Source organism: Sarcophilus harrisii, chromosome 1 (genome assembly GCF_902635505.1).
Source record: "Sarcophilus harrisii chromosome 1, mSarHar1.11, whole genome shotgun sequence".
Lineage (NCBI taxonomy): Eukaryota > Metazoa > Chordata > Mammalia > Dasyuromorphia > Dasyuridae > Sarcophilus > Sarcophilus harrisii.
The window spans coordinates 188,955,517-188,969,328 of record NC_045426.1 but is presented as its reverse complement, the minus strand read 5'-3'; the positions used below and the strand labels follow the sequence as shown (position 1 = coordinate 188,969,328).

Genomic DNA, 13,812 nt, shown 5'->3' with positions numbered 1-13,812 from the left:
ATTTGGGATGGGAGGTTGGGAGAATGGTACCTTTGACTTTAGATTTTCCTTTAGTTTCCCCTCTGGACTGGAATCTCAAATAAAGAACTCCATCTTCCTGTAAGTGCCCACATCCAGCAGCTTCCCTGCCCCACTGCTTTTGTACTCACCAGGCATATGCTGCTTCCTTCTTGCTTAGGATTGCCTTTCAGTAGCCCAGCAATGGCCTAGCCTTCATTATCAGCAGACGTTCCCTCAGTCTTCCAGACTTCAGACTTCCCAATTCCCCATGCTGTCCTGGAGCTGAAAGTTTCTGTGACTGGGGCTGAAACTACCTTTGAACCCAAATAGCCCCAGGTCTCTGTAGAGGTCCAGAACTTTAAAGAAGTATACTTGAAACAAGGATACTTGCAACAAGGTGTTAACTCAGTGGAATTAATGAAATGATGTTTCTTTACTGTACTTAGCATGGTGATAGAATGGTTCTCTAGTTCACACATATTTAGTGTGATGTAATGATGTACTTGTACTATGGGCTGAGAAGGACTGGAAATGAGACATTCCATTTCTGACCATCCTCCTGGTGACTTTCCTGCCTCCACGAAGATCAAGATTGGGTCAGACTGTGACAGACATAAGACTGTAAAAGGAAACAGACTGTGAAAGAGACAGTAAAGACTCCATACTCAATTCCTGACCATTCTCGTGGTATCTATTTGTCTGAGACCAAGGCCCATCCAAAGGACCTTCAGAAAGCTGGCCTTTCTGGTTTAGAAAACTTCAGAGCGTTGGAATGTCCTTGTCTTAGTTTTGCCCTACCCACTTCTGGCACTTTCATGGTACCCATGGTGCGTTTCCAATTTCCTCAGGATCTGGCAGGCCAAATGTGTCTTGGCCCATCCCTGATCATGTTGGGAGGATCCTGGCTTGTTTGCCTGTGCAGATATGGGCTTCATATGTTTGTCTTTTAACACCTTGCAGATTCTATTTAAATTTCATTGGGTTGAAGGTATTGGTAACTTTATGGATGTGTAAATTTTTTTGGGAGAAGTTTGGACCTATGATATAATGATATAGGCATGGCCCTCCACCAATAAAGATTGTTAAGTGTTAAAGCAGGGGTCCTCAAACTTTTTAAATAGGGGGCCAGATCACTGTCCCTCAGACTGTTGGAGGGTAGGACTATAGTAAAAACAAAAACTTTGTTTTGTGGGCCTTTAAATAAAGAAACTTTGTAGCCCTGGGTGAGGGGGATAATCGTCCTCAGCTGCCGCATCTGGCCTGTGGGCCATAGTTTGAGGTGGACCCCTAGTAAGTATTATACAATTTGACTTTAGTACTCAGAGGTTTTTCCTTGTACTTTGCTTAAAGTCACAGAGGTTAAATTTCTATCCATTTCCTCATGCTTACTCTTCTTCATTCATATCTATCTACTTATATGTCTTTCTATCTATCTGTCTGTCTATCTGCATACTTTTGGCTTGCCTTTTTTATTCTTGAGCTTTGAGAATCCTTACAAAAATATCAACTTGGAAGGCCTCAGAAGTGAGTTACTTTATGGGTGCAATATATATTTTAATTCCAGAACCAACTATGGACTTACTCACCCCTCCTTTTCGCTTCTTCAATCAATTATAATTCTCAAAAACTCCAAGGTATAGATTTTGAAGTAGATGAATGAGAAAGATAAAAGGCAAAACTTCAGAAGTGGGATCCCCTTAATCATTTGTGGTAGTCAAAGACTCTGAGATGTTAATTATGAAGGGATGAATAAAAGAATAATATCTCCAAATTCAGGACCATTAAGGTACAAAAGCATAGATATGTGAGCCATCATTTTTTATCACTTTGCCTATAGTTTTTTCATTCATTAGTGCAGCAGTTGATACAGAACCAGGAATGCTAGAAAATAAGAAATAAGGATGAGTTGGAGTTTGAGAGCTAGTAATATTTTATCACTATGCACTGTGAGCATGTATCCTTGATGTGTTATTTAATTAATATAAACCAAGAATACTTTAATATATATATATTTCTGAAGTAATAGATTCCTATGATATTTCATTGAAGTACAGAATTGAAAGGTGGGAAGGGACTCTCCTCTCACTTTGGTAATGCTGAAAATAATACCTGTTCCTTTTCATAGTATGATAACTTTTCACCATTACACAGTGCCTTGTATACATTTTTAGGTCCTTCTTATAGAATCCTAGAGATGAACCAGTACACATATAAAGTATGATTATTGATGTTACTTGGTTGCATTTTTTGTTAATAATAGTGCCTGTGATTTTTATTTTCAGTTTTAGATATCTTGCCTAGCTTGTGCATTGATCCTTCAATATATTTAAAATTGTGTGGTTTTCAGTATAGAGTTTCTCTTTTTACAAGACCTGGTTGAATGGTATTTCTTTTTCTATAATCTTTAGTTCTATTTATATTTTCTCATGTGGCACATCAGGGATTATTATACTAGAATCTAAATGTGTAAATTCCAATGTCTTTGATGGAGAAATTAGTTTGTTTTAGATATGCTGATAGCTATTTTTCATTTTTTATCTGTAGTTCCTCTACTTTCATTTTTTGATCCTTTTAAAAAAAGATAATTTTGGGCGAAATTGATCCCTAACCAAGCTTTCTTCAAACCCATTTATTTCTTGAATGTTCCTCATTATTTTATAAGGTTCTGCTGCTTGTCATCCCCTACTATCCTCATTCTTAAAGTTTCACAATTTAATTTATATTTCTAAATTAGTACTGTCTTTGGTTGCCATATCTTTACTTAGGAAGATCAAATTTTGCTTAGCTGAGTTCAAATTTTTTTGACGTCTTTATTTGATGAACACTTTTACATGGCTCTATGTCAATGTCTATTCATTTAATCATTTCTCATTTTGTTTAACATACATTGTTTAAGTAGGTCATTAGGACATTTTTATTACTTTCTATATTTAATTCTCTACTGTATTTTAATTTGCTGTTAAACTTGATTTCACAAGTCTTACTATAATCCGTTGATTTCAAAATGATCCTTTTCCTAGTTTAATTTTTTTTAATGTTATTAGTGTTTGCATGTCCAGTATATTTTATTTTAAATTTTTTCTTTTTTTCCAAGTTTGATTGATGCTTTTTGTTTTGATGCCACAGTTATTTCCCCATATTTATAGATGATCCAAGAACTGTGTGATTATCTCTTACTCCTCTCTTTTCTACAACTACATTGATAAGAGGGAAAAAAATTGACTGAAGGATATTTTGAACTTTTATTTTATGGGTCATTCCAGCCAAAGAACTTTTTGATTAGCACACTTGTGATGAGTTTCTTTGCCCTTAGATAGATTGTCCTCAGATAGCAATCTCTCACTGGGATTTTATTTAGAGCCATCCCCAGTAACGAAATCTATCAAAATTTGTACTTTGGCACAGCCATTGAGACTTCCACATCAACTTTAACTCTTTGAGGCATCTCAGGACATTTTTTAATAGAGGAAATTGAGAAATTTATAGCTGTAGTTTGAGGCAAAAATACTTGTGATCCAAATCTGTTATTTCATCTGTATGAGGAATTTTTTTTTTGTCAGTGAAGATTGATAAGTCTGTATGTAATTTATAATCTTTATAGAATTGCATAAGAACACTGAGATCTTTATGGTTACATAGTTACACATCCAGTGTGTGTCAAAGATATGATTTGAATCCAGGATTCCTGATTCTATCAAATCTAACACATTGCCTCTACGGGCAAAAATCTATATATATTATGTATATTAATATTACGTAATTTTAAGTCTGAGTGATGTTTTCTTTGGAACTGTGACTGTGTTGTTTCCATATTGTATGTATGTGGTACTGTCTTGTAATATGTTTTCTTATCCATTTAGAAAAATAATGCTTTAATAATATTGGTTAACATATGTAAAACTAAATAGATTAGAAGCAGTAGGTATTTTGTAAATTAGGGATCTTTCTTCTGCACATTTTTCTTCTAATTGCTAGCTATATGACATCACCTTTATTGTATAGAATGATGATGACCAGTCTGTAATCATGCCACTTTTTTTTTTAGATTTATTGTCTAGAATAGACTTGGATGAACTGATGAAAAAAGATGAACCACCTCTTGAATTTCCTGATACTCTTGAAGGATTTGAATATGCTTTTAATGAAAGTAAGTCATATATGTTATATGGATTCATATAAGAGTGCTAAAGGAATCACAAATATTAGTTGCTACTCTTACACGATCTTAGCCTATCATAGGCCAATAAGCAATTACTTGTTACTTTTAATGGATGGTTAAAGTATCATATGTATTTCTTTTTAAGAATAATGGTTTATCTTTGCAATAGTGGATTCTTTCAATCAAATTTAAAAGTACCAAGCTATAAGTTCTTATAATTGTCAAGCCTCCTAAACAGATGATTTTGAATTTGATCAAACTTTTTTCAGCCTTTGCTGTTCAGTTCTCACATATCCATTCTGAAGACTTAATCAGATTATATGGAAAGAACCTACTGTTTCTTATGCCATTTTAAATTAAATGTGTGACAAAGATTATTAGTGGTATCATTTCAAAAGTATATTTGAATTTCCTCATCATCTAATGGGACATAAAAGTAGCATATATTTATTAATGAAATCAACATTAAAATAAATTCTGCACTTGAGATTTTAGAGGTAGATCATATCAAGCAATGAGAGGTACGATTCAATAAATTAGTAGCAGATTCTTTTGATAGCTATTCAGGATAGACAGAATGTTAATATTTATCAATTTGTTGCTTGAATAAAATGAACTGATAACCTATGAATAACAATTGAGGTATTTATTTTAAGAATAAATTGTTATTGTGGCTTTTATGAGGAGTCATAGTAGCAGTGCCTGATGAGATAAAATCTTTCATACATTTTTATATATGGAATAAAATAAAGCAAATTTTAGGTATACAAATTAGAAACTTAAATCATTTACTGTTCTTCATTTCTCATATTTCTTAAAATATCAGCCATATCAGCACATCTTGCTGTGTTTGGGTGTGTGTGTGTCTCTGTGTACTTGCCTGTTTTTAAGATTCCATTTAACAGAGTTCAGATTAATTATCCTGCCTTTTCTCCCTTTCAGGTGGTAAAGAGATTCCTATCTCAGAACAAGATCAAGGAAGCTTGGTATTATTGTGAGCAAACTACATAGTGTTTGCTTTTAGATGTAGAAATCTTTAGTTTTCACAGCTGTCAGTCAATAATCATTTATTAAGTAGTTGTTATTTACCTGGCATCTTGCTAAGAGCTGGTGCAAAAAAAGGCAAGGAGCTCACATTTGAGTGATGGTGGAAAAGATGACATAGAGACAACTATGTATATGAAATGTATTATATCTGTTATCTATTTATTTGTCTGTCTATCTATCCTTTTCCCCTTCCCTCCCTCTATTGCTATGTATTATTTTTTAACTTTCTCTTTCTCCATATCTATATATAGAGAGTAAATTGGAGGTAATCTCAGAAGGAAGTCACTAACGTTAAGGGAAAATGGAAAGGTCTTGAAGAAGGTAGAATTTTAGCTGACTTCAAAGAAACCAGGAAGTGAAGACAAAGAAAAATAACATTCTAGAAATGGGGATGTCCATTGAAAATATAGAATGGGGAGATGGGATGTCATATCTGAAGAGCTAGCAAGGAGTAAGTGTCACTGTATCTTAGAGTGCATGGAGAGAAGTAGGAAGGTAGGAAGGGGTCAGGCTGTGAAGGGTTTTAAAAGTTAAATAGAGGTTTTTATATTTTATCTTGGAGTTAATAGGGAGCTTCTCGAGTTTATTGAAAGGGTTGATGTGGTCAGACCTGTGCTTTAGAAAGATCATTTTAGTGGCTGAGTGGAGGATGGGATTTGGGAATAGATTTGAAGCAGAGAGATCATCTAGAAATCTATTGCAGTAGTCTATTGAGGATAGTTATCAGAGGAGAGAAGGGATTTGTATGAAAGATGTTACAAAGGTAAAACATAGAAGATTTGGCAACATATTGGACATAAAGAATAAGAGAGAATAGAGTCCAGGATGATATCTTGGTTGTGAACCTGGATGACTATTAGAAGTAAAAGAGGTGTTTGAAAAAAGGGAGAGTTTTTGTAGAAGTATGATGAGTTTAGTTTTAGATATGTTGAGTTTAAGGTGGCTATTGGACATCCAGTTTAAGATGTCTAATAGGTAAATGGAAATGCAAGATTGGAGGTGCAAAAGAGAAGTTAGGGCTTAATAAATAGATCTGTGAATCATAAGCACAGAGATGTATCGATTCCCAAATCCAAGGAATCTGATAAAAATTATCATGTGTATAGAAAGGAGAAGAAAAGAGAACCCAGGATAGAACGTTGAGGGGTAGCTGTAATTTATAACCCATCAATGCTTTCCTGCTACCTTTGTGATAAGTAATTTGTTCATTTCTCCTCCACATAACACCTTTTAACTTTTAAGTATTTTTGTGACTTTTCTGAATAGGTGTGGACCAAAAACATCATGCAATGATGTTCAGCCTTTGCAAAGAGGGTTTTACTTTTAGTACATTTTACTTTAGTACATTTAGTGCATTACATTTTATTTCTTGCTGCTACTAACCCTTTGACTTGCATATCTGTTTCTTGGAGAAGTTTTGGTCAGTGTTGTAATTAAAATTCCTTTTACTAAGCTATATCTTGAGAAAGTTTCTTAGGGAGATAAAAATTAGATTTTACCAACTTTACCAAGTTTTCTTAAAAAACATAATACTTTGATTCTAAACAAACAAGCCTTAGTTGAAGCAATAAGAGAGCAGAAGGGGATACTATTGAGATACTATTGAATTTTTTTAAAAATTGAAATTGTGGCAGTTTTATACTAAATTTGGGGATAAAAATCCAGCACAACTGAGTGTATCAAAGTAAAAGGAACTAAATATACTGCAGATGAGATCACATTTGGATTGGTAATCTTCTTGGCTAGCTGAGCTTTCTCTCAACAATTTTGCATTTTTATAATTCTTAGAGGAAACATAATCAGTCTCTATATAGTAGGATTTGTTGCACATCAGCAGCATTTCTAACTTTGACATTATATAACAATAATTTTTTGAAACCTGTGTTGTCTTACAATTAATATAACCGATGTTGGACATTAAATTCTATACCTTAGATTATCTTTGTGTCCTGCTGTAAATGCCTCTTGGGTTATGCTTGTTTTGCTTGACCTTGAGGTATTGATTTGCTTGATGGCAGATAAATTTAAAAAAAATTTTCTTGACTATTTTAGCTTTCTTGAGTGGTCTGAGTATGGGCATATTGCTAGCAATGAGATGACTCTCCCCTCTATAGGCAATGTTGAAGGAGAGAAAAGGCAAACATTATAAAATTTATATGTAGAAGAGAAGATTTAGAGATTCTGTGGTCCAAGTACTTCATCTTATAGATGAGAAAACTGAGACCTGAAAAGTAACTTGGCTTAAGTCACTTAAGAAGTAAACTAGGAGAGCTGGAATCCATATCTAAGATTTTTGGTCTTAGATCCAATGTTTTTTCCATTATACCATGGTAGCTTTTGGAGTTTTCTATAAATTAAAATTTTCATTCTTCTTTGGAATTTGTAGAAGAATAGTGTGTTCATCATAAGTTTATCATTATGCTAAAATTATACAATTTTGCTTAATGTTCATATTGTGAAAAATCTTTGATGCATAGATAAGCAGAGGATTATGAAGGAAAATGAAGGGATACTTAATTATTCAGTATTTCTTCTCCTTGTTTCTTTAACTTTAATTTTTCCCTTCTTCAGTTGAACAAATTAGCAATTAAAAATGCCCACCTTCCCATTCTGAAAGTAGATTTTATATTTTCCTATGTCATAGGCTTATCATCAAGATCAAATGAAATTAAGTATACACTGTGCTTTGCAAATCTTAATGGAAAACTATTTTTGTTATCCTCAATGCTTAATCAGTATAATACTTAGCAAACCAGAGGTGCTTAATAAAAGTTTGTTGAAAGAATGATTATGAAGGTATATGTTTTTAGACTTTTAACTGGCATTTTGAAGTTGATCCTAAAGCATTCCATCATTCACTTAGTTATTCTTTGTCAGGGCTTTTGATAACAGGAAGCTTTCATGTAGTTTTTAAAGTAATATTGAGCACATTTAGCCAAAATAAACAAATACCTTTGTTACCTTGTCAACAAAACAAAACTTAGTGCAGGACAATCCTTTCTACCTCTCCTAGGCTTATTTTGTTTGGCCCTATTCTCTTTCCTCTTTGCCCAGGTATTAGGGTTTCTGGGATGTATGAGTTTGGACAAGGGGGAGGTACTGAGATTAACAGTGTAGAGTGACATTAACTTTTCTTGGCTGCCTTATTGAACTTTTGACTCATCTTAAGCTTGTTTCCCCCCAGAACTTTTGCAGGCAAATTGGCATGTATTTGTACTCCTCCCATCTTATGTGAATTTGATTTTTTTTTTAACTCAAGTGAGTTTATTACATTTCATCTTATTTTTTTTGTTATTGTTCTGAACATAAGAAAAACAATTAAAAGGGGCATTTCCTTATTACATAATTTCCAAAAAAAGAAGATTTTATGTGAAACTATAGATTTCTTGTACTGTTGTCTAACCTATATCTCAATATCTTGAGAACTGCTTATTGTAAATTCAAATTGTAGCATTCAAAGGAGTCTTGCCTTTAAAAAAAAATTCTTTCTGGCCTTATTGTTTTGTTCTGTGCCATTTAAAAAAGAATATGCCAATTTTCTTTTTGCTATATAATTTCTGTCTCCCTTGTCCATTCCCCAAATTTGAAAATAAAAAACCAAATTAAATTCCCACTCTTGATTGTGTTGAAAATGTATGCCTTGTTCTCCTTCAGTCTTATAATTTTTTTTCCCTAAGAGGTAGTTAGCATACTTCATTTTTAGTTTTCTGGAATTGTTATTGGTCATTATATTGAACAGAGTTCTCAAGCCTTTGAAAATTGTTTTTCTTTGTAATGTTGTTATTGTATGAATTGTACTGGTTCTGCTCATACTGCATCAGTTCATACGGATCTTCCAAGGGTTCCATGAAACCATTAATTTAGTTTCATTGATGTTACAAATAGAGATTCTATATTTTTTCTATAAATGGATCTTTGTCCTCTTTGATCTTTTTCAAACTTAGATCTGTAATTCTATTAGATTTGACCCAATGTTACAGCTTGTTGAGATCTTGCCTATAGCATTATTTGTGATGTCTCACAGATCTTAACTGTGGGATAATTTTTCTTCTAGCTTTATGACATCTAAAAACTCGATAAATATGCCATCTCTATCTTTATCCAAGTCATTTATAAGATTAGATAACATAGAATTAGGGACAAACCACCCAGGGGGAATCTATTTGAGACTTTCTTCTAGTTGATGATTGATATCAAACTGTTAGTTACTGCTTGATATTGTTCTTTGGGTCCGGTCATTCAACCAGTTTTGAATATGTCTTTGGGGTGTGGTTATTCAACCAGTTTTGAATTTATATTCTTGTCTGGTCCAAATCTCAGTTTCTTGTCTACAATAATTCTTTTAAGCCATAAGACTTCTTGTGATTGTTTCTTTTTCTAGATTTTTACAAAGTATCCTTTTAATAATATATCCCAAAATTTTACCAGGGATTGAAACCAAGTTTGCTATTTCACACTTTGGGGAAGAAAAGGATAGCCATTGAAGTATTGATTCTATTGACATAGAGAACTTCCATATGAGTGAAATCCTCCCTTTGTAATTCAATATTCTTTCCCTTTTTTTCTGAGAGAAAAGAAGGAAGCACAGATTTTTATGACACTAAAGAAGCATATAAAATCTAATGAATTTAACCTGTATTGAAGAAGTTTGACACTATATCTTAGTTCTAAAATGATTTTTTCTACTTTGTATGCTACTCTTTAGCTATTCTGTGATAGCCATATTTTTTTCTTTAAAAATCTTTTTTATTTTAATGGTATATTATTTTCCAATTACAAGTAAAGATAGTTTTCAACATTCATTTTTGTAAGATTTGGGGTTCCAAATGGTTTTTTGTGATGCATTTGGGGTTAAGTGATTTGCTCAGAGTCACACAGATAGTAAGCATTAGTGTCTGAGGTTGATTTTGAATTCAGGTCCTCCTAACTTCTAGGCCAATGCTCTATCCACCTCACCATCTAGCTGCCCCCGCAGAAGCTCTTTCTATCCCTACATATTTCTATGGTTCCCTAATCCCTATAGAAGTACCTCACCTAATTTTTTTTTTAATAGCTTTTTATTTACAAGTTATATGCATGGGTAATTTTATAGCATTGGCAATTGCCAAACCTTTTGTTCCAGTTTTTCCCCTCCTTCCCCCCACCCCCTCCCCTAGATGGCAGGATAACCAGTAGATGTTAAATATATTAAAGTATAAATTAAATACAAAATAAGTATACATGACCAAACTGTTATTTTGCTGTACAAAAAGAATTGGACTCTGAAATATTGTACAATTAGCCTGTATAGGAAATCCAAAAAATGCAGGCAGGCAAAAATATAGGGATTGGGAATTCAATGTTATGGTTTTTAGGCATCTCCCAGAGTTCTTTCGTTGGGTATAGCTGGTTCAGTTCATTACTGCTCCATTGGAACTGATTTGGTTCATTTCATTGCTGAAGATGGCCAGATCCATCAGAATTGATCATCATATAGTATTGTTGTTGAAGTATATAATGATCTCCTGGCCCTGCTCTTTTCACTCAGCATCAGTTCATGTAAGTCTCTCCAGGCCTTTCTGAAATCATCCTATTGATCATTTCTTACCGAACAATAATTCCATAATATTTATATACCACGATTTATTCAACCATTCTCCAATTGATGGGCATGTACTCAGTTTCCAGTTTCTGGCCACTACAAAGAGGGCTGCCACAAACATTTGTGCATATACAGGTCCCTTTCCCTTCTTTATGATCCCTTGGGATATAAGCCCAGTAGTAACACTGCTGGGTCAAAGGGTTTGCACATTTGATAACTTTTTGAGCATAGTTCCAAATTGCTCTCAAGAATGGTTAGATATTTTCACAATTCCACCAACAATGTATTAGTGTCCCTGTTTTCCCACATCCCCTCCAACATTCTGCATTATCTTTCCCTGTCATTCTGGCAAGTCTGACAGGTGTGTAGTAGTATCTCAGAGTTGTCTTAATTTGCATTTCTCTGATTAATAATGACTTGGAGCATCTTTTATTATGGCTAGAAATAATTTAAATTTCTTCTTCTGAGAATTGTCTGTTCATATCCTTTGACCATTTATGTGATAGTCGTATTGACCCATCCAGTCTTCCCCAGTGTCTAACATTTTGCTCCCTCTCTTCCTTTTATGAATGCTATTCTGCATTCATGAGGGATCTTCAAACCATTCTTTTTTCTATCTATAACTCCAGGTATTGAAATCCTATCCATTCTTCAACCCTACTCATGCCTCACCATAAAGCTTACTGTTACAAGTGTCTACTTGTAGTAGGCACTTCCTTTTCAGAACTCATACTACATATTGTTCCTGTGACTAATTTGGCAATGATTTATGATAGCTTTTGGACTTTTGTATAATTAATCTTGTTTACTTTTTCAGTATTTGTGCATTGGAATTCAGTCATGGCTATTTGAGGGCAGGGACCTATGTCTTATACTTCTTTGTATCCCTCATGGTACCTGGCATATAATACTCAAATATTGATTTGCTTTTAAGGAAATAAGTTAAGAATTCTCAATTTTTGAGTCTTTTGGGTTAGCCCTTATGTTTTTATTTTTGTGTGTGTATCAGTGAAATGTTGATGTTACAAAAAAGGGGCTTGAAGTCAGGAGGACTTGAGTTCAAATCTGATCTCGGACAATTAACACTTACTTACTAGCTGTATGATGCTGGGCAAGTTACTTAACCCCAAATGCCTTAGCCAAAAAAAAGAAAAAAAAGAAGAAGAAAAGGGCTTATGTGAAGACTGAAGGACTTCTAAGAGAATTTAAAGTTTTATTGTTCCTCAGTTGTTAGATTTTTAAATACTCTTACTAGTGAAAAATAAATCACAATATCATTGTTCATTTCTCTTTTAGAGGGACAGTTGAGACACATTGCAACAGGGGAACCATTTATCTTTAATGCCCGTGAAGATTTGCACCGATGGAACCAAAAACGCTATGAGGCTCTTGGAGAGGTATCTGTATCAAAATGTTTTAATACTGAAAAAATAAGCTTTTAAAATTTTATTTTGCACACTTACACCAAAATAAAGTTATGAGAGTTGGCAAATTGTTCATATTCTGTTTTTGTCCAAAAATGATTTTTAAATGGTTTAGAGCTTTTCATTGTTATCTTGATGCACGAGTTATGCTTATTATTAAAATGTCATTTGAATATAGTCAAAATAATTTTTCCTATAACCATTGTATCTCCTGAGGAAGAAGCATCAAAGGTAGATTTGAAGAAATTATATTTTATTTTCAAAAGTTAGATTCTGTTTAGAGCAGGAATAGTTTTCAATTTCTGTCTTGTCCTTGAATGCTTACTCTCAGGATAAAAATTGGTACCTGGGCAGTCAGGTCTTATTCACAAAGTTTTTAATCCTGTGCTCACAATAGGATTAAAAACTTTGTGAATAAGAGGATTTTGATAAATGTATCCACATTCTCCCATAAATACTGGTTAGGATCTTAGAAAAGAACATTTCACAGAGATGATTGTCTTGTTAAAACCAAGTTGTCTGTTCTCAGACCTTTGTTTTATTCTTATTTTTTGTAAATGTTAAAGATTTTTTTTAAACTTAAATAGAAAATGAGGAAAAATAACACTACCATGTATATAGTGGAACATGAAAGAGTTTAATATAAAACAATAAATTTTCATTTCAAGAAAACCTATATAATAAATAACACAATGTTTTCAGAGCTGCCCAAATTTTCTTTGATTCCTTGTTGGTTTTCTTTTGTTCTCTATTATGTACTTTTTACTTTATTTTTTTTCCCTTATTCTATCCTAAAGAAACCAACCCTAAAGAAAGCTATAATTAAGCATGAACATATATATATTTATACATAGATATCTATAAACATGCACATGTATATTCATACACATATATGTAAGAGTGTGCTATCCTTATTTCCACCTGTCATCTGTTTCTCTGAAGATGGATAGCATGTTTCATAAGTCCAATTCCTTCTCTGTTTTTTAAATCATACAGTTCATAATTTCCTCCACCACAACAATATTCCAACCTTATCTCATCCTGTAAAATTGTCTATGAAAGTTTTTTCCCCTCCAATTTTCTAAAACCCTCCTATTCTTGGCTATATGTATTTTATGTATGCAAGACAATTTTAATTTAAAATAATTGAAATTATCCATTTTATACTTTAACAATGATCTCATCACATAATAGTTTAAGGAGTGTATTCCTTTACATATTTTTTTCCTCCAGGTTCTTTGAAGTTCCTGATGTTTTGCTCTTCCAAAATTAACTTTATTATTTTTTAACTCAGTAAACTAATTTTTTAGTAATTTAATTGGGATGACATTGAATAAATAGATAAAATTGTCATTTAAAAAATTATATTGACTTTACCCCCTGAAGAATAAATATTACTTCAATTATTTAAATTTTACTTTATGTAAATAAAAGGTGTTTTATGTTTATGTTCATATAATTCCTGCATCTGTTTTGGCAGGTATATGCTCAGGTATTTTATACTATGTAGTTATTTTAAATGGTCTAAGACCTTTGCTTTAAAAGTAGTGAATATTGATACATATATCTCTTGATTTATAGTAGTAAATAATGATATATAT

At 32.9% G+C, this 13,812-nt stretch overlaps 1 protein-coding gene across 3 annotated transcripts in view; it reads left to right on the top strand.

Annotated features, from left to right (window-relative positions):
- FAM172A (family with sequence similarity 172 member A) overlaps window positions 1-13,812 on the top strand; it is a 501,056-nt gene that overhangs the window by 59,239 nt on the left and 428,005 nt on the right. For all 3 annotated transcript variants that reach the window (XM_031967600.1, XM_031967592.1, XM_031967603.1), the window contains 2 exons: window positions 4,046-4,147; window positions 12,084-12,184. In XM_031967600.1, coding sequence (XP_031823460.1) covers window positions 4,046-4,147; window positions 12,084-12,184 — 203 coding nt within the window. The remainder of the gene's footprint in view (window positions 1-4,045; window positions 4,148-12,083; window positions 12,185-13,812) is intronic.